This window comes from Saccostrea cucullata, unplaced genomic scaffold, assembly GCF_032062105.1.
Source record: "Saccostrea cucullata isolate Sc308-1 unplaced genomic scaffold, CSIRO_AGI_Scuc_v1 ctg713, whole genome shotgun sequence".
NCBI classification, from domain to species: domain Eukaryota; kingdom Metazoa; phylum Mollusca; class Bivalvia; order Ostreida; family Ostreidae; genus Saccostrea; species Saccostrea cuccullata.
The window spans coordinates 127,749-153,141 of NW_026921547.1; the positions used below are offsets into that span (position 1 = coordinate 127,749).

Below are 25,393 nucleotides of genomic sequence, written 5' to 3' on the forward strand. Positions count from 1 at the left end.
TCTCAGTATTATCAAGTGAATAACTAAAAAGCATGTTACAATTAGCAAAGCTTGCTTAATAGTTTTATCTGAAGAGATTTCGTTGAGATCAAAGTCATAAAATTATATTCGTTTACTGCTGTTTTGTAGCTCCGCATGCAAAGCTTGTTTTATTTGCATTTCGATTAACATGAAATTGTTGTTTTTTGTTACTCAATAACCATGATTTCTATGCTCCATGTTAATTTAATTAATAAAAAAAAGTTTCCATTTAATTGATTCTCTCTTATGGCATGCAAGCTGTAGTGATTAGATCAGAAATCATTGTTATTAACACATTAATGTCAACCATTTAATTGTTACATTGTCTCCCCTTAACTGCTAACTTCAGAAAGAGGAGGTAAGAAAGTAGTGTGCTTTGATCACATGCTTATATTTATACTAAATGTGCTTAATCATTTCTCTTTCAAATAACAATCAGCTGGATTTTGAATAGTATATAACCATTTTTAGGATGGTATTAGATCTATGATCAATTCAAACTCCAGTGTCCCTTTTTCTTGTAGTTTGACATTTATGTACATGTATCACACTTTAAAAAAAGGTCTGACTTTTCTCTGATTTTTGTTCCCTAATGAGTTTTCATTCTCTTTAGACTGTTGTGAACAATTTCCACAGCATGAATTATTTCATATTACTCTCTAGATACATGCAACTTTCTAGAGAATATTTTGTTTTCTTTGAGCTACAATTATTCGATACTGATGGCTTTTTCAGTCTTATTTGAATGTAATAAATCATGTTGTGATATATAGCTAATTGTGGTTATAATTCAACAGAAATTTTACAAAATCAAAAACCTGCAGAATTGCGATTTGTTGTTGCATGCTTGCATACAAGATTATCATGCTGATGAACATGAATCTTTAACATTTGAATTCTGTTTGTTTTTTTAATCAGTGGATGGAAAATGGAGTGTTTGGACCTCATGGTCAACCTGCAGCCCTGAGTGTCAGCACCTGAGGAGGAGAGCATGTGATGACCCTCCCGCACAGAATGGGGGGAGACATTGTGGGGGGAATGACCTAGATTCAGAGAACTGTACTGGAGGACTCTGCAGAGGTGAGAGGGACTTTCCAACAAACAAAAAAATTTCATCCTTCTATTGCTGTTCAGTTCTTGTAATGAATTTCTTGACTTAAAAAAAAGTATTGAATTATAGGATACAATGTATTGTAACGGTGGAAAGTAACTGGTTTTATGCCGTACTTTATGCCTTAAGTGTATTTCCCATTGGAAAACTTTTTTTCGTGGCCATCGACGTTCAATTGATTACAGGATGTGTCAGGAAGAGACAGTGACTCTTCATGCTGTAACCTTTTGTCTTTTTAATGTCAGCTGCCTGCTGGCTGGATGCGGTGGAAAATCATTAAATACCGCATACAATATTGCAATGTTTATTAGTAATCAAAGATTTGGTCCGCGTAAAGTATTGGAATCTACTTACATAATGAAGGTCTCAAAAAATTGATTCCTGAATACTTGTATATTTACTTTATCTAGAAAGGTTTCCTTAATTTTTTCTTTAACAAAAAGTTGACTCATGATGAATAAACTTATCTTTAGAGTTATTAGAGGTTTTATTTCTCGCACAGATTAACCATCTAAATTCTCTAGTTTTTCAACTCCCCGAACATCACCTCCCGTGGTATTATTTCCTTGAAGCAAATTTTTATTAGTTGTTGAATGCCAGGGAAAAATAGTTCTGTTCAGGTATAAAAACTGTACCAACCTTTTTGTTGTTAGCAAAAAGCTTCTTGATGGCAAAGAAACATATAGATAGTGTTACAAGATGATGAGCAATTAAGAAATAGGGGTAACTCCTTCCAAAAAACTTAAGGCACTTGCTGAATTAGTGATGTTGTTGCTAATTTAATTTTCCCCCTGGAAGCGAGGGAGGTTTGGGGGGAGATAAAGACCCCCTTCTTGACTTGATGAAATCTCCTCCAGCAAAAATGAGTTTGGCATTTATGTATTTTCTTGTCTATGTGGGGCTGATAGGTTTCTAATTAAGCTGAGAAAGAGAATTTTTATCTCTGAATTTCAAATTGACCAGAATGGTTTTGGTTTCAGTGATTCCCAAGGGAATTCCGATAAAGCTGGGTGTTGATACCGTATTTTGTAATTGAAGCTTTTGAAAATAGTAAATATGTCATGGTATAGTGCTTGTTAAATATATAATAAATATATCTCTGCAAGTGATTGTTAAAAATAGTATTTAAATGAATAGGAACAGCAGTTGCGGAAAAATATTGAAAGTAGTATGTCAGCACAATTTTCCCTGATCAATGAATGATTTTTGACAAGAATTTTTGTTAATTAAGTTTTCACAGCTAGACTTTTCATAAAAGGTTCCTACATTACTTGTTCCAGTGGGTAGGTGTAGTATATTTAGATATGGTAATCGGGAACATCACAGTAAATACTAATTCTGACCAACTGAGAGAAAAATACATGAAAGCTAGAAAGCCCATTGATTTGTTAACTTAATAGTCTGCAGGCAGGATTTATTAACAAGTTTATCGCAGTATTAGGTTTTAATTTTTTCCGGGTATTATGGGTAATCATTCTTTGACAGTTTGAAGCCAAAAAGCCTAACAGCTTTCACACTCTGAATATTTTTTTCTTTACTGTGTTGAAAGATTATATCACAGATATTGGTTGATAAAAATTGGTCAACAGAAGACAATTTTTCATTCATTAAATAATACCGGTACTTGACAAAGAGGCAATTTCTGATACATGTAGATCTAATAGTACACCAGCCTTTTTTTGACAGTAAATACTTACAGTGGCAATAAATATTCTGTGGATGATATCTTTTAATTAGCTTTCTTTTACTCTTTGAAAAAACAAAAAATATAATCAGACCAGAAAACAGATATCGGTGTTTACTTCTTACAATTAAGGTACTCCAGTTGAAATTTAGATAGCTAAAAAATGATGAACCTCTTTTATCGTTTATAGGAAAACGAATAGAGATATTCGGTCCTTCCCCAACTAATCCGACAATTGCAGACGCTGCGAGTCCAGGCAACGGTAAGAGAGGTCATGTCCGAGCCTTCCCAGCATGCAGTGTGATAACTTCTAACTCCAAAATAATTCATATTTATTTATATACCTTTGAAACTAATATAAAAATGCTTGATTTATTTCAATATCCAGATATGCAGATCATGACCAAGATATTGGAAGTGCATAGAACTAATATATAATTTTTAACGGAACTAACTTCACAATGTGTATGTATAATCTATTTGGAGAAGAAAAATTTTAGCAGGAATTTTAATGCACATTTTAAAGTAAATGGATCTGATAAGGGGCAAATGTGAAAAATTTGTCAATTCCAAAGGAAAGAGAGAAAAAACTAACTTGTCAAATCCATTTTTGCAGGAACAAGATTAGCAGAGACATTTTTCATGTCACATTTTTAACCTGTTTTAAATATCTGATCGAGAGAAATCGGTGCAAAATGAAAAATATATATATTAAATTCGCACACAGTACCTATCGGAGAGAGCCACAAATCAATACTAATTTTGTATATTGCATGCTAAACCAGTGCGGGTGTAACGAGAAGCTAAGAATTAACAAGGTCCCCAAAGGTACAAAGATTCCCTGGGCTAATGAAAAAAAAAGTGTTGATTGGGATGAGGGAGGTTGATTAATTAATGGTTATGTGTGGCTTTACATCACAACTGTTTTTCTCTAGCACAGAATATGTCCATCATAGTTCAAGGTTTTTAGTTCTTTTTTTTTTGCAATGTGGATGTCCTTTGCTGGCTAGACTTGGGATTTCGATGGTATACTAGTCCATCATTTTATACATTGCTGGTTGCACATGTTGACGACAGAAGGACTCCCATTATTACACACAAGATGTAAAAGCTAGCTCTGTAAAGTGAAAACCCATGTAGGTAGTTAAAGTTTACTGACATTTATGGGATCCAGTGGACCCCCTGGGCAAAGAAGGAATTCCACCCTCCTGTGTGGCCATATTTTTTATTATAATGGATGTGTTGTACAAGAAATAAAGACAAATACTTTGTTATTTAGTATATAAATTAATTTTACAGCCTTTTTTGATAGATTCTCTGTAGCACTTGATTCTGTATAGTCAAATCTTTTTTGCATGTTTTGATTAGTTCTGATGATTAGCAGTATCTTTTAATTGACATGACCTCTTCTGCCCATGTTGACCTGTATTTTTAGAAGCTTGTTATAGACATAGGTAGATTTACCCTTCTATGCTTTAGAAGTCATATATTTTGAAAATCATAGAATTAAAAAAAATGTACGAAAAATAGAATTGTGAGAAATAGTAAATAGTGAATTGAACTTGAATGAACCTTGCTTGTAATTCCAATTTCTGACTCATAAACACTTCATCTGAGTGTAAACTTTTTTTATGACTTCATGATTGGGGAATAAAAACTCTCAATAAATCATCAATATGTTATGGTCCATTCCCTCCATTTCCATCTGGTCAGTTGGAGGGAGTCATTATTTGCTGTCCTGTGACACCGATATTTATTACCCCTTGTGCTAAAGGTACCAATTTTCCACCATGTCTGATGGCCCTGTGATGAATTAAATGTCAACTCTTCTGCTTGTTTTGTCCTCCACATTGCAAAGGGTCAGAGGGTTTCTAGCAGCAGCTTGACTTCAACATTTATATGACTGGTTGAAGGTTGGCATTGCTATGGCAATGGCTGTGCATGGAATCTGCTGCCATTACTTGTATATGCAGAATTCCTGAAAATTAATGTTTTGCTCATACATCATGTACATATGTTTATATGTTGATTAATAATGTTACATTGCTTTGTTTTTTGACAGACAGCATATTGTTAGCAGAGGTGGCAAAAACAGTAACCAGTGTTTGTCCATTTATTGTCTTGTCAGTATGAAAAAAGTACAGGTAATGATAAATTTCTCTTTACAGGCCAAGGAATTGGTAGAGAGGACTTGGATCATGGATTTGTTGGACAAAATCCAGAGGGGCAGAAAGAACCATCCAGAGAAGGTAACAGTCAAATCCAAGTAAATCCAAGTACTAAAAAAATCCCACTCCCAACTTTTCTGGTAGAACCAAAGTACTCGGTACCATAAAAATCCCAATCCTAAACTTTCTGATAATTTCCAAGTATAAAAATCCCAACCCCAACCTCTCTGATAAAATCCACGGGCACTGGAAGTTAGTGTAAATATATAGTATGTGTATGTATAAACATTTTTATACATACACATACTATATATTTACACTAACTTCCAGTGCCCGTGATAAAATCCAAGTACCATTAAAATTCCAACCCCAACCTTTCTGGTAAAATCTAATGCATCTAAAAATCCCAGTCCCAATCTTTCTAGTAAAATCCAAGTACCATTAATTGCAATCCCATTTCTAACCTCTCTGGTAATTTAAAATCCAAGAATTGTGTAAGTCCCAATCCCAAACTTTCTGGTCTACTGCAACAGCCAGGTGGTCTGGGATATACCAAGAATGTTAGCTGGGAAATTCTTCCAGAGATGTGAATTGTCATCTCTTTTTATGTTAATTAATGAGACAGCAGATGACATATAATTTTTACAGTTTTATTTTGGAATCCCTGTTTTTGCAAGGCACCAGGATGAACCATTGCTCTTAACCTGTCAAGAGTCGTAATGAGGCATTTTGTCATTCAAAAAACTTTATGTACAAAATAGTTTACTATTGTCAGCAATATTCTTCTGTAAAAAATCAGAATCCTTAGATTATATTTTGTTGTTTGAGCTATATTATCTTAAAACTGCATGTTTCAACAGAGGGTAAATCAGAGGTGACATAATCTAAGGGATCAAGAGCCATATATATCAATTCTTCTACCCAGGTAATCTTCAAATTTCAACTCTACTGTCTTTAGAATTTCAAGGATTTTTATGTTTGAAATATTTTCCCTGATAAAATAAAACAAATTGCTTGATTTATTGTTGAAAATTGATTTGGCAGAAGAGAAAACTAAATAAGAAAAATGTATTTTCCGAGACAAATTTTTCACTTTATCATTAGCCAAGAAAAATGATCTCTCTGATCATGCATGTATCTTTTCATTCCTCTAATCTTCTGTATATATTAACTGTTTGTTCTTTCACATGCTTTTTCATCTGTGAATGCTGAGAATAGAAAATGCAGAAATTAGATAATTCAAGTGGAGACAACCCAGAGCAGAACTATCGGAATGTCAATCTTTTATAAGCTATAACTTGTCAAAATGACAGGTCCAGATAATTGTTAGAGAAAAACAATGTGTTGGCTTGCCTCTCTTCTTTATTAAGAAAGAATTATATCAAAGAAAAGATTCAAGAAATATTTTAATCTTGTCCATAAATCGGAAGGAACCGTATAAAAACAACACATTTGTATGATTTTTCATAGATAAACAGTCTGGTTCCTCATTTCAAGTCACATGTTGCAGATTTTGCAAAATCAAATAAAACTCAACAAGAAAATCTCTAGAATTAAGATAAAATGTTGTTGACTCTTCTATTTTTCAAATATCTTTTTATTTGAGTTTCTTAGAGAAAAAAAAAATCAGAAATAAAAATGATTTTTGTTAATCCAGACAGTTGTTTTACCCCCACCTGTTCAAATATATTGTTTTATCATATCATGTTGTCTAAGAAACTAATGGATTTGTCTGTTTGAATTTTTTGGGGTTAGATAAAAGCCTGCAATCAAACATTTCCTGCTACTTCCCCCACCCTGTAAAGTGATCTCAGGAAAACATGACATCTATATCACCCATCTCAAATAAATCTGTGGATGTCAAACAATTTTATGCACAAATTTATGCATAAATTTTAAAATAAAACCCCAAACTAATTTCTTAAATGTTTCCCAGAATTTAATGTTTAAATCCCCCCCAATTTTTTTGCAATTAAAAAATAAAATAAAAAATATTTGGTTAAATAAGATGTCATTGATAACAGTGCAGAGTGTTTGGATGGATTGCGAGTGGTTAAGTTTTGATTTGACAGAGATGAATAATGGTTGTTGTGTTTCCATCTAGAACAATACAAAAACACAACTTTCATGTCCCATTAAGTAATTACAGCTAATAAGAGGCTTTTTTAGTGGGTCATAAAATAGACATCTACTCTTTCTTAGTCTTGTCTACATCAGTCATGTGACCACTTTACAAGCCAGCTGCAAATCTGTTACACGGTACAGGACCACCCAGCACATATGTAAAATGTGGCATGTCGCATACGTACATTTGTATGACATATCTTTTACTTGGAAAAAAAAGTTTTCAAAACTGCTGAATAATAATTGAAAAAAAAAAATTAGAATTTTCACACATTTATTCTTCTTTTTAACTTAAAGGTGCATGAATCAGAATTTGTATTAATTAAGACATATTCAACTAATAAAAATAGGAATTTGTCTAAATGAAAATAATATTGATATTTCTTACATATTTTTCAGCAACAAACACGTCCAACAACAATGACACTCTGATTATGATCATCGGACTTTGTGTTGCTGTCGTTGTCTTCGTAGTTGTCATTGCCATTGTTGTTTTCCTGCTGAGAAGAAAATATCAAAACCAAGGTATATATATGTAACACTTAGCAAGAACTTGAGTCCTAGGAACCTTTTATTTATGTGTATGCAATGGTACTTGCAACAAAAGAAATCAAAACTCAGTAAATCAACTCGAGTGCTCTCAAGCTTTCTGAAAAAAAAATCTTTAAGTGTGGGCTTGCTTTTTATTCTTGTATTCTTCAGATGAGAGAATTCTTTGTAATAAAAGTCTTAAATCCTTTGGAGAAACTAGGGAGAAAAGTGTCGGAATTCATTAGTATTTCCTTTGGTTGAAGGGTCTGCAATATGAATATTTTAAACTGAACTGAAAGGACAAAATCGTTTGGCATTATGAAATAGAATTCCCATAACATTGATGCATATAAGTTGTACAGGCTGACCTCCATAGTTTTATTGGGTCTGGGGATTAAGGCCTCTCTCAGGTTGGAATAATAATCACAGTTAATTTTAAATGGTTAATTCTAGGTCTCCTTTCTATTCAGCAGACTAAACATGACTCCCTCTTTTAAGATGAATATGAAATTTCATATTTTTGGAAGCTGCTTCTCAGATCAATTCATCCCACGATTCCATTCAAGTATTTTTTTCCAAAACTTAAGCCCTTGTATACTTTAGGACAGATATGAAATTTCAATAGATCTGCTTTCCTTTTTATAACAAATATAAATCAAAATGTTTTCTTGTAAAGTGCTCTGGCAAATGTTTATTTTTGAATGATTTGTCTGTGTTCATGCAGTAAACCATGTACTTTTTTCTTTAAAAATGTGTTTATAAAAAAAATTGATGATGGAAACATGGATCTTTATAAATTGATTAATTGTTATTTTATAAGTTTGTCACAGTGCAATGAAAAGACAAGTATAATATTCTTTAAAGAAATTCTTCAACATACACAATTTCATGAGAGCTAGTGGCAAATAAGTCTGACAGAAACAAAGAGGTGAATGATGGACTTTGTTGTTAATTACTCGTCTCATCTGGAACGCTTACATCTTGCTTTATGTCTCAATTCTGTAACAGTTAGAATTCTTGCATAAAAATATGTTAGAAATTTATTTCTGGAGGAGCAGTACATTGCACACCTATTTGAAACTCAAGTTCCATTAAATATGAAAATACAGTAAAACATGTTTATAGCAGTTGTTTATACAGTGAATACCTGATTAAAGTGAAATAATATTTTGTCAAGGAAAAAAATGAATACTAAAGCAAAGAAGTTGGCTATACCAGTCCATTAGCTACCTGTACATGTACATGTATAAATGGAATTTTTTTTAAACATTTCAGCAATGCGCCATTGTATTCACACTCTTGGATTAATTTATGTTTAAGAAAATCATATCTGTTAATTAATACTTTCATGATAAGTAATATTTAAGTAATTCACACCTAAAAGGTATAGACTAATGGATAATCTTCACATTTTGAAAGCTCTAATGAAGTGAGATATTCATTAGCCTCCAGTATTAGGCAAGGTGTGTGTGCTTCATCAATTTTTCAAATGATAGAAAGGCTAAACGACAGTCAAGTTTAGCCGTTATCAGAGGGAACATCATTAATTCATATATAGGTGAGAAAGCTGGACTATTCATCACACAAACTCTATGGAAGCTGATATCAGATGAAAGTTTCCTCCAAGACCATTCACTGACCAAAGAGTAAACTAAAGTGTTTTACTGATGCAGATTGGCAGGGCTAAATACACACCTGTGCCTGTAAAGTATAGAAAATGACAGAAGACAGAAATAAAAATGCTGCATTTTATCAAAGGAGACTTTTATATGCATGTTTTGACTTATAAAAGCAATGTATACATCCATCAGAATTAATGAGTGCTAAAATAGCACTATAGACTAAAACCTATCTGGGAGTTTTTATGGTCTTGAAAATTGACTTTAATAGTAATGTCAGTGTTTATCTTTTACCAATAGATCCATCATGTAAAAGGTTCGTGGGGTGTCTTTCCATAAATGGATGGAATGTATTGAGTTTTATTTTACCTGCATCAATTCTTCAAACTATAAAAAAAGTGTGTAAAAAATAAAATGTAATAGGGATTGTCTGTTTTATTTAGAAAATGGCTTTTAGGACTAAATGATGTACTGGTATTCTGCAATAAAATTTTTTACTTGTGGGAAAAAAATCATGATTTCTATTTGATTAATTTAAGTGATATTTTTTTTTCCCACTAGGTTACCTTGCAGGAAATATTCCTACGCTGGGTAATAATGGCGAGAAAAAGAACAAGACAGGACAAGGTAGAGATCTCTTAAGTTAGCTAGTACACCGAAAAATTAACCACATTATAGACACAAACTGCATGCTCAAAGAAGAACACATTCAAATGTTACTTCAGCAGTCTTAAAAACACTATTTATGCATTGAGAATTCATTTTGATAGATTGGAAGTGAAATTATGAAATCACTTGTGCAGTCATCAGTATTTATATTTATTACAAATAAATTCTAACACACTGTGGTGGAATATATCTCCGAATTGCTACTTGTTTATCTTTTCCATCGAATTTAAAATTCAGTGATTATAAAACGATGACAAGTCGCTCTCATCTATCAAAATGTGAGGAGGGAAATTATAAACCCTTTAACTAGATATGATAATACACCATGAACAAAAAGAAGCAAGCCAGGTGGAAAACAATCCGCCTTATACAGGTGTTTCGATCTATCACAATGCTCAGGTATACACACGAAATATACGTCAGGTACGGGGATCATTTACATCTTATGTCTGGGTGAAGCAATAAAAATCGTATGAGCAGCAAGTCTGTAACTGAATAAAAACAATTTTTTGCCAGAGAGAATTGAAAGATTATACAAAGAATTATTTGTTATATCACTGCTCGTAACCTCTGAACAGTGTCTTAAAAATTTCACTGGGTCGTGAAATGAGGTGTGAATTGCAGTATAAGATTCTGTGCAAGGTGATTCCAGATAAATGTTTATGAAGATATTTTTTTGGTTGTAACGCCTGTTTAGAAAAGGTGTTGAAATGGGTATCTGTCTTGTCCATTTGTGATTAAAAAGTGAACATGAAAGCGGTTAGGTGATAATTAACTTATATCTGTGTGCGATTATATTGATTCAGAGTTGTCATTCTTCAATCATAATCCAAATTACCTCTGGGTACCTTTATTTTGTAATCATGGTTTCCATAACAACAATATGGCCCTGCGCAAGTGTGACATTATTTGTTACTATAGAGATCTCATCTTTAATGACACCACCTGTCTATATTCATTTAATATCTGCAGTATTGACATAACTAAAATCAGGATGTTTTGCTTACACAAAGTACATAAACCAATCCTAGGAAAATAAGATCTCATAAAATACCCTTCCTAAAAAAATGGGGAAAAAAATTACATTAAGTTCTAAATCCTTGTTGCATCTGCACTTCATGAAGTGGATTCTGTTCTTTATTTGTTTTGCCAGTAATTACTTCTCATCTTTGTTTTTCTACATCTTCCCAAGAACATTGAAGAAAATAGATGCCAAAAACATTGCTTTGTCACAAATTGTTCCTCATATTCTTCTGTTGCTATTTTTAGATATGATGTCAGTACAGCCAGACCTGACCCAGCAGGTGGTGGTTTTCCCACACCATAGTGCCTCCCCAAGTCCCTCTGTGGACACACCCAACAACAACTACCCCCCAGTGGAAAACATCTATGACAAGCCAGATGTGGGACTACCCATATATTCTGATCACAGACTCTCTAATGGATCCATGCCCAACAGATCCTCCCCCGAGCTGCCACCACCCAACACTCCTCTAGGAATGAGTATGGGGCCACCAACTCCACCTAATGTTATGGAGAGACAGTCCATGTCTCTCCACCAGTTGCCAGCCAATGCCGACTCAGAGGCCGTGACCTGGGGGTCATTCAATCACACTGGGGGCAAACTGGTTCTACCCGAGTCATGTAAGTTTTAGTGCCAATGTCCCATTTTCACTGCATTGAAGTTTGCAGATAGATGCTTTAAAGAATGAAGAACTAGTAATTTTGCAATGGCAAGCAATAGCGTGTCACTCTGAACTGCCCTTCCTCTGTGACAACAGTGGTCATTTTGAATGTCGTTTGCACAAATTCACAATGTGTTTATCATAAGAGTGAAGTTTCATTACAAGCTCTCTTTTGGAACTCTGTAGACAAAGTTAGATTGAATAATAATACTATGTCACCTGAATTTGTTTGAGGTGACATATATTGAATATATGATTAACTAAGGATAAAGTTGATGAAAAGTTTTGACTACATGTATTTATATAAATATAGAATTTCTTAATGAAATCATGATTGATACCTTTTTTAGGTGTATGTATGACCATCCCTGAAGGTGCTATAAAGAAAGGCCATGAAGCAGAGCTCTATTTGGGAGTGTGGAGGGATGACACCAACAGACCCAAAATCTCAGGTGGGTAGCAAAACGAATCAAAGCTTCTGAAGTTTCTCACATTGTAAAGTTGGGCCGTTATCTGTAAATCTAGCAAGATGTTGAAAACACTGTTGATTTCCAGAAGTGCCTATTTCACTGTTAAGTACCAATATATAAACCTTCATCAGAATTCTCATAAATTTCAAGATCCTTTGCCGCTGCTTTATCAGATGTGCACCTGTGCTTTTTATGTAAACAATGCACAATTTATTTACCGCAAAATTCATTACAATTGCTGCGTTATATATAGATTTTTATATTTCAAAGATTGGAAATGAAACATATGTTGGAACTCCTTTAATCAAATATCTCATTTCAAGGATTTTTTGAGAACATTTTCAATGACAAAGTCTCAAAGCTCGGCTTGCACTTTGCAGGTGCTTGTTAAGAACCCTCTCTGTTTTGTTGAACAAGAGGCGCAGTGCACTCAATAAATAAGGAGACATTTTCCATAAGATGTCCAAAATGGACACAATGGGAAATCTTTTCATTGATTTTGAAAAAAAATAAAATGACAATGACATTTTAGCACTTGTCAGTTCTGTTAGATGGTGTAGGTGTATGACAAAAGATCTATGTTTCTTGCTCTACTTGTCTGAAAGCGCAGGACTCATTTGAAGGTATTCTGAGATCTTAGCATTTAATTTCTGTAATATCATTATCAGGATTTATGGGTATAGAGTTAGAATGAATGGAAAAGATTTCCACTGATTAGAACAAGAGTTCAAAAGATCAGTGGCTCAAGAACAAAGTAATTTAAGAAAATTTTTTTAGACTTCATAATCTGATATTTTTGAGAAAAAAATATGATAATCTGTAAAAATAATCCCAAATCTAATGTGACAAAATTTTTGGTTCAAATTTCATGATATAAATTTTGTCTTGCCTGGGAAAGCAATGGTTAGATTTTTTAGTTTTGCAGACCTTTGCCTGAAATATGAAAGAAAGCATTGTGCTCTTATCAGAATCTCAATTCAATCTAGTTACTAAATTTAAGTCTATTCTAAAACATGTACCGGGGTAGGTGACACTGCTACATATTGTTTGTCTGTTTACAGAGAGGGGGGTTTCCTACAGCGCTTAAGCAAATATTGCCAAGTTACACTATTGCTTTACAGAAAAATAATAAAAGCAGTCATAAATGTTGTAATCTTTGCATTTTTTGCAGCTTTAAACTTAAAAAAGAACAAAAAATGCTGAGATGTCCCATGGGTTTGTCATATTTTATGGCTTTTCAAAATGATAAAAAAAAAATCCCATTTCCTCTTGGCACTCAGAAGAAGGCATTCTGGAGCAGCGGTCTGGATAATGTTGATTATATATAGCGTTCTTTCATGCAATCGCGAATTATCTCATTGCATCACTTTGTGATAAGCTTTGTAAAGAAGGCAGGTCTAACACAGACCTCATCCAAAGTTGAAAATGATATACAGTTGGAGATGAACACATAGAGATATGTGAAGTAGATTAGTACTGATAATCTCTCTGCAGACATTTTTGACACTATAATGGTTCTGGGTCAGCAGTCTATAGTACAGATGTTCTAAATAGTTAAAACATACATCACTTTAATTACACGATATATGAATTCTTTTAATTTCAGATGGACAGACCATTGTCAGCCCAGTTATAGTGTGTGGGCCCAATTTGCCCGGGATCCTGATGAAGCCCATTATTTTATCCTTCCATCATTGTGCCAGTATGAGGCAGGGTGGCTGGATGCTTTCTCTATATAACAGTGATACACAACCAGAAGAGGCGCCTTGCTGGCAGGTAGGTCATAGGGGGAGACCAGAAATTGAGAATACCCCCACCTCCACCACCATCCCCACCCCCAATGCATTTTCAGTATTTAAACACTTTATCATGAGTTCCCAGTGATTGAGTACCAGTAATGATAGCATGGAAAGAAATTAAGTTCTTAGCCTTAAATCAACTTTTAATGCTTCTACATGCAGGCATGTTCAAGATATAAAAGTTACTTGCTGATAATATAGGTATAAAAGTGACTAGCGAGACACCTTAGTAATTTGGATATATGACTTGTGTTGACCTACAGACCACAAATATGTTACCATAACTCATTTAATTTGTGGGGATCTTGACCTTGTGGTCAAGTTGATGTGTATTTCATTAAGCATGAAATTTGATTGGCAAAGGCAGTCATATTTCTATGATAATTTTTGCAGAGTGCCAATAAGTCAAAGCTATATAAGAAAACAGACTACTAAAAATCACAGATTACTGCAGACATAAATTTTCATCCAGACAATAAATTCAAGTCTGTCTGTCTTGCAAATATTGTATTTCAAAGTTCGCAGTATACGACAATTCCTACTTGAATCTTAAAGACCTGTTACTTTTTAAATTTTTATCAGCCAGTTATGAAGTTTATAGAATTCAGGATAAAGTTTGAATTTCAACTTATTTTTATGCATCAAAGTCTGTAGTAGAGAATTAAATGAAAAATTCTTTTTCTTTTGTTTTTGGTTGTAGCCAACAGATACCCAGTTTCATAAAAAAAATCTTGCTTTTGTAATTGGCTTTGTATCAAAGTGGGTTATTGAATCGTAACAAAAAGCGCAATACAGAACATGTGAGAAAAGCTTTTTTTTTATTTGGGATGAAACAGATACAGTGTTGATAGACAACAGATGGCACTAAAGCACAACTTCCTGTTGTCATTTGCATCAATCTTACATTCCCTGCAACCCTTTGATAAATATTTATATAATGTTATTATTGGCAGGTCTGCTCTGGATCGAAGACTGCGAATTGGGTTTTTTCAGCAAAAATATTCATCAAAATCAAAGTGTAATTTGACATAGATTTAGCATGAAATTCCCAAGTTTCTTTTTTTCTTTCTGTTTTATTTTTGCTAGTTTCTGGAATTCTAGGCACAATTGTCCATCATTCTGTCACTATATAGGAGCTAGCTACAGATCAGAGAAAGATCTTTTCACATTGTGTGTGTTGATAAGATATTTTCTGGAGGGGAAAAAAGTTCTTTTCACACTTTCCTGAAGGAGAAGTTGAAACTGGTAGATAAATTGATTTTCTGGGTCAGACAATGAGAGAAAATAGGCAAAAATTTGATCAGGAGATGAGGTCACGCTGATTTCATTGAGTTAATGTAGATATAGGGTTTCCTCTCTTTCCTGGTAGGTGCAGTAAATGTCCACTCAAGGAATCGCCATTATGACATTATGTTTTAGATAGAAGAAAGATGAGATGTAGTCTGGGAATGGGAATATTGTCAGATTGGTCTGTTTGTGGTTAACATGGTATCATTTATCCCATAATTCAGCAATAAAAACGGACATGTCGGAGTGACCCTATACCTCCCCTGGCAGATCTTGTGGGAAGTTTCTGCAGAAAATACTGTATGATTTATAGCAGGCACGGAGGATTGGTTAATAGCCCAACCTGTCCAGACACTCTGTCCTATCCATTTACATTTGTCATTTGTGGTCATTTCTAATTATTAATAATTATTCTGATATCATTCCGATCTGTCATAAATTCCAATTGGCTATTTCTTTTTCTCAGAAAATGGTGACCCTGGGACAAGAGACGATAAACACTCAAGTGTATGCCCAACTTGACCCCAACCAGTGCCACATCATGACAGAACACATGCAGTGGTACACGCTGATAGGAGAGGCGGTGCCTGGTGGAAGGCCGGTCAAGATTCTGCGCCTCGCGGCCTTTGCCTCCAACACTCCCCCCTCTGTAGACTTCAGTATACGAGTCTATGTTGTGGAGGATACCCATGATGCGTTAGAGGTAGACTAAACAATGTCTTGGATTATTTTCATTAATTCATCTTTTTTCATCAACTTTTCATGCAAAATTAAAATGCATACTTAAAAATTATTAACTAAAATCACACATTTTATTTAAAAAAAAAAAAGGATATAAATACAATTTTGTTATTTGGAGTGAAAAGATTTACACAAGAAACCATAGCATGATAACTAAAAACAAAATATCTAAATGATTACATTGCCATGTAAATTGTAACTGTAACTTAATGTAACAATTTGTAATTGTAGGGAGTAATGCAGGAGGAGAGAAAGTTTGGAGGCAGGTTACTAGAGAAGCCAAAGCAGATTCCATTCCAAGATGGTGGACACAACTTGTGTCTTACAATAGAGGAGTTGACACCAGGCTGGAGGAGTAAGCTGGCTGCCAACTACCAGGTAACTAGTAATGTAATAACTGTAAAAATCATTACACCAAAGGAACATGTTAATGTAAAAGTCATTGTACCAGGGGAACTGGTAACTATCAATGTAATATAAATGTAGAAATCATTACACCAGAAGAACAGGTAACTGAAAATGTAATAGTTATAAAAATCATTGAAACAGGTAACTATTAATGTAAAAATAATTACTGTACCAGGTACCTATTAATGTCATTATTACAGCAGATAACTATTAATGTAATAATGTAAAATTTATTACACAAGGGGAACAGGTAACTATTAAGGTAAATATAATTGCACCAGAGGGACAGGTAACTATTATTGTAATTATGTAAAAACTATCACCCATGACTTTTTCTTTTCACCTTTTTATTACCAAATCTAGGACAGTTAAGAGAATCCCTTTGTATTCGACAGACATTTTGATAAAGAAATGTAGGTTATTCAATTAAAAAAGGGAAATTTAAGCCAGACGAAACACAGAATATAAAATTACCAAAGAGTATACATTTCGAAGATTAGACGTAAGGTTATTTAGTTACGTAAAATGCGCTCTAATTTTTAACTGTCTGAACAAATATTGTGATTGGCCTCTGAAAAATTGGTCAAAAAGGGTCGAGAAATGTTATGCCAGTGTCAATATAGGATATCAACAGTAAGATTTTAACAAAAGTATCAAATTAAGATTGAAAATAACATTGAAATATAACACATCAAAAATTAATTTACAGTTTTTAATATTAAAGTTGTCAGTCTAGGATGAATTTATTTAGTGATAAAAATCAAATGAACCCACTCATTTAAACAAAGGAATTAGTTCTCTGAAACTTTTTACAAATTCTTACTATTAACAAAACAATGCAACCCCCTCCCCCCCCAACCGCATCTCAGAGTCAACAAAACCACATGAAAAGCATTATAAACCAACACAAATGGACACCTTTTTAAATCAATTTGATATTTATGAAGTGCTCTATGTTTGGGTGTAAACAGTTTATCCCTTGGGACATTAATCTGCTGATTCCCCCCTTTGTAGCACATGACAGCACACTTAAAAGGAATCCTGCTTTTATGGACATTTTTGTCTGCTTGAATTAAGGCCAAGTGATGGCTTGCCCCACCCCCCTCCCACATTTATCGCTTATTGCACATGTCCACTAAATAAGCTGGGGGAAATGTAAAAGAACAGATTGCCCCATTAGTCCTGAGGTTCGTTTGTAATGGGACTGCCCACTCTTGCAAATATTTGCAAGTGAAGGGTGATAGTCTCTGTCTTCAATTAAGAGATGGAGTACAAATGTGATTGGGGCCGAGGACTTCTTCATAATTGATAATTATTGTCACTGAGTTCGATATGCTTGAAAGTCTCACACTTCCCAGAAATGAGAGAGGAAATTATGACAGATATTCTATTCTTATTGATTTCGGTGCAATTACAAACGTGTCAGAAGTGATCAGAGCTTTCGGAAATATGTTACGAAATACGGTGATAGGGAGCTGGGATGGCTTTGAATCCAAGTTTTGACACCTATAATCAGAAACGACCGGGTCACATAGTTTTCCTGTCATTTCCATGTCATTTCAGCAGGCTCCCAAAAAACATTAGCATATGATTAGATTATGTTTCATAGCTTTTATGATATTTACATTGAAATAAACTAAGGGTCGTTTCATTCTCCCCAATATCTGTAATTATTCTCAAGTCCAAATGAAGCGATATTGATTTATATTATCACATTAGATGTGATTGTCAATTGCCCCGTTCATTGCTTCTTCAGAGACAGACAATAGAAAATGTAGCAAAATTATGGATTAGTAAACTTATAATTAGCAGAGCAATCGTCTCAAAAGGGGGGAAGTTGCAGTATCACATGAACAATAGAAATTGGCCATTACTATGCACAGCAATCAGAGAAAACAATTCAAGATTTTATCTTGGTGTCTCTTTCAGTCGGTCATGAATATTGAATAAGAAGACAGGATATAATAATTGGCCTTCTTAAAGCCCCCTGAACAAAAGCTATAATTATAGATTTAGAAAAATAAGGGTTTTTAATAAGTTATGAATGTAATGAAATCAGTTTTTTAATCCTTTTTTTGGGGGGGGGGGTAAACTGGAGGGGGATCAAACATTTGCACTAGGGGTGTGATCTGAAAGGAAAAGTTCATTTCTATTAGTAATATTGTCTTATGTACACCCATTAGCACCCACCTTTTCAATCATTAGAAAAAGAACAAATTAATTTAATTTTCTGAGGTCCTATTCATCTTTCGACAAAAATATATATTGGGAAATATAAATATATCCATCTTGAATTCCTTAGTTTATATGAACTCAATTTCCAGAAATGAAATAACTTATTTTGAATTTGTGGTTTTGATAACAAAGAATATTGTCTGATGAATGACGGTTTAAGACTTGTGAAGGTTACGTCTGCCTCATTAAAGGGCAATCACTCCATCATTTATCTTGGTCACCCGGAGACAATGTCCTGCGAAGGTGACACAGCGATAGTCCCGCTAATTCTGCTTAACCTCCAAACGGATAGGACAAACATTCGCAAAACGTCAAATTACCTTTGTGTTAATATCTGCTAGAAAAACATACAAGTGCCAAAATGTCTGCAGTCAGGAATGTTTCAAGTCTGAAAATGTATTTAAAAATAACGTAGGACTCTAATTACAATCATAATCAAAAAAAATTATTTCTTTTTAAAATCCATTCCGTATTTAAGATGCCATATATCTTATTGCAGGTGGGAGAAAATTAATGATGCAATTGAAAATAAAATTATTCCAAATTTTTCTTTTTTGTACATGTAATATTGCGTGAAAATTTAAATGAATTAATAAAAACAATAGGGGGAAATCTGTATTGATAAATGACGCGACACATTTCAGCTGCCTATTGTTACAGGCATGTCTGAGCATGCAGACTGCATTTCTTATTCCAAGATCCATGTTTAGAGACACTGAGACAGATGCAGCAGTACGAATGACCTTATAAACGCACAATTGATTATGATTTATGCCCTTTGTGCTTTGTTCAATCCAATTTTCAACTTCAAGGAAAAAGTTTTTCATTTCTTTGTTTGGAAGCAGTTGGTGCAAAAAAATGAAGGCCCCTATGATTAATGATAGCAAATTTTTATGAATAGAAATAAATATGTCATATATGCAGTCTGAATGTAATTTGAATGTCCATGCCTAATTTCATGTTTCTTGACATATTTATAATGCAGTTGTCACTCGGACCATTGGTGTAATTAGACACAATCAAAAGTCAAAGGCAAAACACAGAGAGCTGTCATGCAAAGGAAATTTAGGCTATTGATATAATAGCATGAAGCAGTCTCGATAACTTTTGAAAGAAAAAAATGAAAATTATCAAATTATTGGATCAATTAAACTCAATATGGACTTCAATTTCATTTCACTTTTTTGAAACTTTAAATTTTAATGATGTATTCCAAATTACGAGCATGGCACAAATGTGTATCAAGGTTTCACGTGTCCTGCTACAAGAAAAAAGTTTGTCATTTTATATTGGATATAAAGAACTTCAAATTGTACAAAATTAGGATAATTGTTTGGAAAAATAAGCCTTTTCAAATCTAAATGTCCTACTAGATCACCCTTAATCTATTGGGAAAATGGGATCAAATCTGTTTTTTATGAGAGGAGAATCTATTTATCTGTCAGGTGACTGTCCTCTTTTTAGCAGATGTAACAGTATACCATCTCCCTACAGCAAGTTATATCAGTAGTCAAATCTAAACAGATAACCTCTTACCAATACCTCTCTCTCAATCCAATAATTTCTTTTCCCCCAATTTACTTGATGATATGTTTTCCAATGTATGATTACCATGAGATTTTTAGATAAGACTTGAATTGGTCATAATGAAATTTGAAACCTAAAATTAACATTCAAATTTGAGACAACTAGCCAAGTGTTGAACCTTTATCACTATGAAGTTTTTTTTGTCGCTACTACATGGCCTTGAAAGTGTTAAATTTATAGCTCATGAGCTTTCCAGATCAAAATGTGTCCATTGTCATTGTCAAAATTGTCATATTTGGGGAGGGGGACTTTTTCACATTTTCAGCTTTCTAGAACCACTGGGCCAATTTCATCCAAACTTGTCACAAAGCATCTTTGATCTAATATATACCATGACTGCTCTATGTTTAAAAGTCTGACTTTCTTTACCTTTTTTTTTTACAGGAGATTCCATTCCAGCACATTTGGAGTGGGAACCAGAACCATCTTCACTGCTCGTTTTCCCTGGAGCTGGTGGAGGGAACCAGTCCCGACGTCAGCTGTAAAATCCAGGTCTACCAGAAGGCTATCCTCAATAATCGACAAGTCCTCAACATCCATAATAACTTCAATAAAGAGGTAGGGCCCAATACTCTTGTGATCTCCTCGCAACAGAGTTGGATATTATGTGTGTGTGAGTGTTAGTTAGTTTATATTGTTCAAAACTGAAGTGACATATTTTGCATTGGGATCGATGTCGAATACTGTCTTTGCGAGGGGATACTCGATCCACTTTGCGGTGTCCTTGTTTCTGTTTAAGTCGGTCAAGGACCATATCATTTTGCTCGTAAATCAGAGACATACATGAAAAACAATAACCTTGAAAAAACAATTCAGTACAATCTTAACGCATTTTAATAACAAAAAAATAAAATGTTTCTTAATGCCCCATTAAACTGAGAAAATTGTCTGAAAGAAAGATTATTGTAGAAATCTTATGGCCTTGGTTGTACTGCTCCCAGCAAGTAGTTACCTTGTAAATCTGATGATCACATTTCTGAACAAATCAGGAATCTAACCCTTTGTCTTACTTCAGTGAAATGAGTTGCAAAGAAATTTCATGACATTTTAATCAGTTTTAGTAATTGTACACCATGGAATCTAGGGTATTGAAGTATGTCAGAACTACACTGCAATAAACATTTCTTTTCTGATTTTCTGTATGATTCATTGCAGAAGCTTCCATCTTGTTCCACTCCATCATCGACATTAAAAGGGCGGACGTCGACAGTGACCACTAATTCCAGCTCAGGGTTCAGCTCCATGTTAACCCTAGAGCCCCACCCCAGCAACTTCAGGTATGCAGAACCATAATTGGTCAAGTCTCCTACACATAAAATTGTGTCATTTTAGTTATTATCAATAAGATTATGAAATATGATATGATTTTTTTTCTCTGCTTTTAGGCTGCCTTCCCATATACGACATCAGCTATGCATGCTGTTAGATCAACCCAATGCACGAGGAAATGACTGGAGGATGTTAGCACAAGCACTTACAGTGGATAGGTAAGAAAAAAAAATGGGCAAAGAGAGATAACTCTTACGTAAATGGCAGGCAAAGAATATATTTATACCTTTATATTGCAGAGAATATATTTATACCTTTATATTGCAGATATGTACAGTATTTTGCCACCAAGAAGTCCCCAACAGAACACATATTAAATCTGTGGGAGGCACGGCACAGAGAGGAATCGGCAGTGACAGACCTTATGAACATTTTCCGAGTGATGGGGCGAATGGACGCCGCAGCTGTTCTAGAGAAAGATGTGGGGGCGTGGTTATGATCCTGTAGTCTCTAGGGCAGCAGGTCTGTCCTTGTTATTTCAGCAGTTCATGCCCAGAGAGTTCCCAATTTAAAAAAAAATCTGTTCACAACAGATTCATGGGTAACTGGAAAATGGATATATGGATCTTCCCCCTAAAAGCTAGACTTGCCTTCCTTCGTGTAGAGCGCTAGCAGCTTGCCAGCTTCACAGATGCTTGGGAATAGGGAGTGCACTACGTGAGAAAAAAAACTCGGACCTATGAGTAGTGATAACGAATGACTGTGTATAAAAATACTGAACACATTTTAAACATATGTGATGATAAAAGATGGAAGGGTATAAATACTGCAGAAGTGGATTTGTGAATTTTTCCTGGTGCTTTCTGACATACAAATGGACAAAGAACAAAGCCACTGTTCCAATGCAATACTTTGAATATAAACAGTGTGCAAAAACTGCCTGTATAATTTTAAAACAAAAAGTGCTACCACAGAAATAGACTGATAGTAGGACCAAAGGGAAAGAACTCCTTGTGTTCCTTTTATAAAAATGTGATATTTTGTTTTTTTCTGCCATGGTGATCATGGACGCTTTAAAACACACACATGCTGACTGTGATTATGAAATATATGTCACACATGTGCATGAGTGAGTCGTATTGCCAAAAAAAAAAATGTAGAAGAAAATCCTAAATGTGTCATCTGCTGAAGAATAATGATGGAGCTCACTTATACATCTGTATTGTTAAGGTTGAAATTATTTAATACAGTTTATAGGAGAAAAAAGTGAGTTATTGTAAATTGATAAACACAACAAGCATATAGACTGAGATGTTTTGTTTTGTGCATCACATGGTGAACTTTTTCTAGTCATGTAACATCTGATATGTATAAACACATGAGGATATGATATGTCATTCTTTAGAAAATAGCATTCTTCACTTAAAAGTGGGGGAAAATGTACTTTTCATTATGTGAAGTTATAAAACATTGTTTGTCTTTCATTTTATAATATTTCAAGATTTATTTATTCCACATAAGATTTGAAACATGTTCAAATAGCATCACCCTTGTTCAAAGAAGTTTTGTGCATTTGTGAGGGTGTTGAATTGTGTGCTAGTCCATTATAGTGTGCTTGATATGTGTGCTAGTCCATTTTTGTGTGCTCGATTTGTGCTAAAACTGTGTGGACTTGAGTGTGTGCCCATTCCTTCTTTTAGTATGTGACGGAGATTTTGTAAAATTAAAGGCATTCTAAATCATGTGAGAAAATTTGCCAGTGGGTTTCATTATCTTACTGTGAGTGGAAGGTGCTAAAATGGTTATAAATAAGTGCAATGATAGTGTTCAATTGAAAGTTTGTTTTGGTAGTTGAACCTTTGTATATTTCATGTATTTCTCAAAAGGGGGAGAAATTAAAAGTCACAAATATTTTAAAGGTGCTAATGTACATTTGATAAGAATTCCACACAAAATAATTTGCTGTTCCAAATTATTAATTAAATTATCTCATTAAATATATTTGGTGAAAATCCTTTGCTATACATCACACTGGTCAATCGGAAATAGATTTTTTAAAAAAATGTGAAAAAAATACTTGATTTATAAATTTTGCTCAAAATCTGGCATACAGTGTACATGAATTTTTATACTTTTGCCATTACACTTAGCCTAGTGAATTTCAACTGCAATGTTTGTACAAAATTTAACCACTTTTTAAAATCATAAGGAGAAAAAGTGATGTATAAACACATAATAAATTTACGAGATCTGCTAGCATTTTTTAAAACAAAAATCTAGCTAAAGATTATTTTCTTAGATTTCCAGTGTGATAATTTGTTACTAAAATCTTTTTTAAAAAAATCACAATTAGAAAAACTTGTCATTTTATAATACTTTTAATAATTAAAGCAAGGTTTCTCTGCAGTTTTCTTTTTAACATTTTTCTGTGACTATACAGCATGTACTGTACGTGGAGTTTATTGTGAGTATTGTGCGGAACAGTTATTATTGCCAAATAATTGACCAAAACTTGGTTCTACATTATGTTAATACACAGTATGCATTAAATTGATCGAATTGTAAATAATTATTATCATGTGAAAAATAAATGACTATAAAGTTGGAGAGTCTTCTATATTCTGTTTACAACCAGAAATGAAATTGGTTTGGGTATTTTATTTTTTGTATCTTGAAATATATTCCAGAGAAATATGTGATCCCCCAACAGATTTAGAAGATATTCTTTTGAGTGCCTGTTTCAGAATATGGGTTCTAGATATATGTATTTAAAAAAATTAAAAATGACAGACCAGAAAGACAAATCTTATTATACCTCACGCAAAACAAGTTGCTGAATGTAAAATGTTATTGACCTGTCCGTCAGTCCTGGTGGCACAACAAAATTTTAATCAAATTTGCAGATATTTAGGACACAATGTGTAGATGTGCATATTACAAGGAAATTCATTCCTTTACCTTGGAATTTTGCACTTTTCACTTTAATAGATAAGCCATATCTTGATTATAGATGAACAGTTTGTATGGAATCCAAATATGCACAGAATTTCATCAAACTTTGCAGATATTTAGGACACAATGTGTAGGTGTGCATATTACCAGGAAATTCTGATTCCTTTATTTTTTTAAGGAAATTTCAGCACAGTCAAGGTCACAAAGTCATTGACCTTGCTCTTTATTTGAAAGCCGTTTAATTATAGTGGACGTATGCATACCAAATATGAAGTCCGTCTATCTTTAGCATAGTTCAAAAGTTATGGCTCATAACTTTAATACTATTAGGCCTAGGATTATCAAACTTTGTCATTTGATGCATCTTGGGACAAAGGTGTGTCGCGCACAAAAATAGGTCCCCTGACCTTTTATTAAAAAGTTATAGCCAAATATGGAAAAATCCTTTCCGGCCCATAACTAGAAAACTATAGGACTTACAATCAAAGACAGTTTATGCATCTTTAGAAGGTGTATACCTATTTCAACACAACTTTAATTTAAGTGAAATTAAAAAAAAAAAAATGTCTTTTTACTATTCATTTAAGTCCCAAGTGTGTAAGAATATTGCACTCTCCTTATTAAAAACATGTTAAATCAAGAAAATACTTATTTTTTTAAGTATATTTGACAACAATTATAACAAATATAAATGTATCATGCTACACTCCCAGTACATTATCAAGCACTGTGGAATTTTATACAAAAATATCAAATTAGAGAGAAATTAATGAGTTTTGAGTGTGAGGATCTAACTGATGACTTTGTCACAAATGGCAAATGGTATACTCTGTTGGATTAAAAATTTTTGTGATTATCATGTTTTAAAGTAGCATTATTAACCATTCACTCTGTTATGACAAATATTTAACCTTGTTTTCATAATTATTCACAAAATAATTTTTAAATAAAGGGTAACCTTGACTTACATGATTTCCCGAAACTTTGTGTGTTTATGTTAAGAAAAAAAATTATGGTAGATTCCAGACCCATT

The 25,393-nt window shown here is 33.7% G+C and overlaps 1 protein-coding gene across 2 annotated transcripts in view; it reads left to right on the top strand.

Moving 5' to 3' along the window:
• Nucleotides 1-24,013, top strand: part of LOC134260301 (netrin receptor UNC5C-like) — a 77,501-nt gene extending 53,488 nt beyond the window's left edge. Inside the window, exons 8-21 of one of the 2 annotated variants that reach the window (XM_062742869.1) lie at nt 940-1,101; nt 3,007-3,078; nt 4,985-5,065; nt 7,508-7,633; nt 9,820-9,885; nt 11,197-11,571; nt 11,963-12,064; nt 13,689-13,858; nt 15,635-15,871; nt 16,141-16,287; nt 20,524-20,697; nt 21,295-21,416; nt 21,525-21,626; nt 21,736-24,013. In XM_062742869.1, the coding sequence (XP_062598853.1) occupies nt 940-1,101; nt 3,007-3,078; nt 4,985-5,065; nt 7,508-7,633; nt 9,820-9,885; nt 11,197-11,571; nt 11,963-12,064; nt 13,689-13,858; nt 15,635-15,871; nt 16,141-16,287; nt 20,524-20,697; nt 21,295-21,416; nt 21,525-21,626; nt 21,736-21,907 (2,108 nt within the window). In that variant the 3' untranslated portion in view covers nt 21,908-24,013. The remainder of the gene's footprint in view (nt 1-939; nt 1,102-3,006; nt 3,079-4,984; nt 5,066-7,507; nt 7,634-9,819; nt 9,886-11,196; nt 11,572-11,962; nt 12,065-13,688; nt 13,859-15,634; nt 15,872-16,140; nt 16,288-20,523; nt 20,698-21,294; nt 21,417-21,524; nt 21,627-21,735) is intronic. The other variant, XM_062742870.1, reaches the window with a different exon arrangement.
• The last annotated feature ends 1,380 nt before the right edge of the window (nt 24,014-25,393 follow it).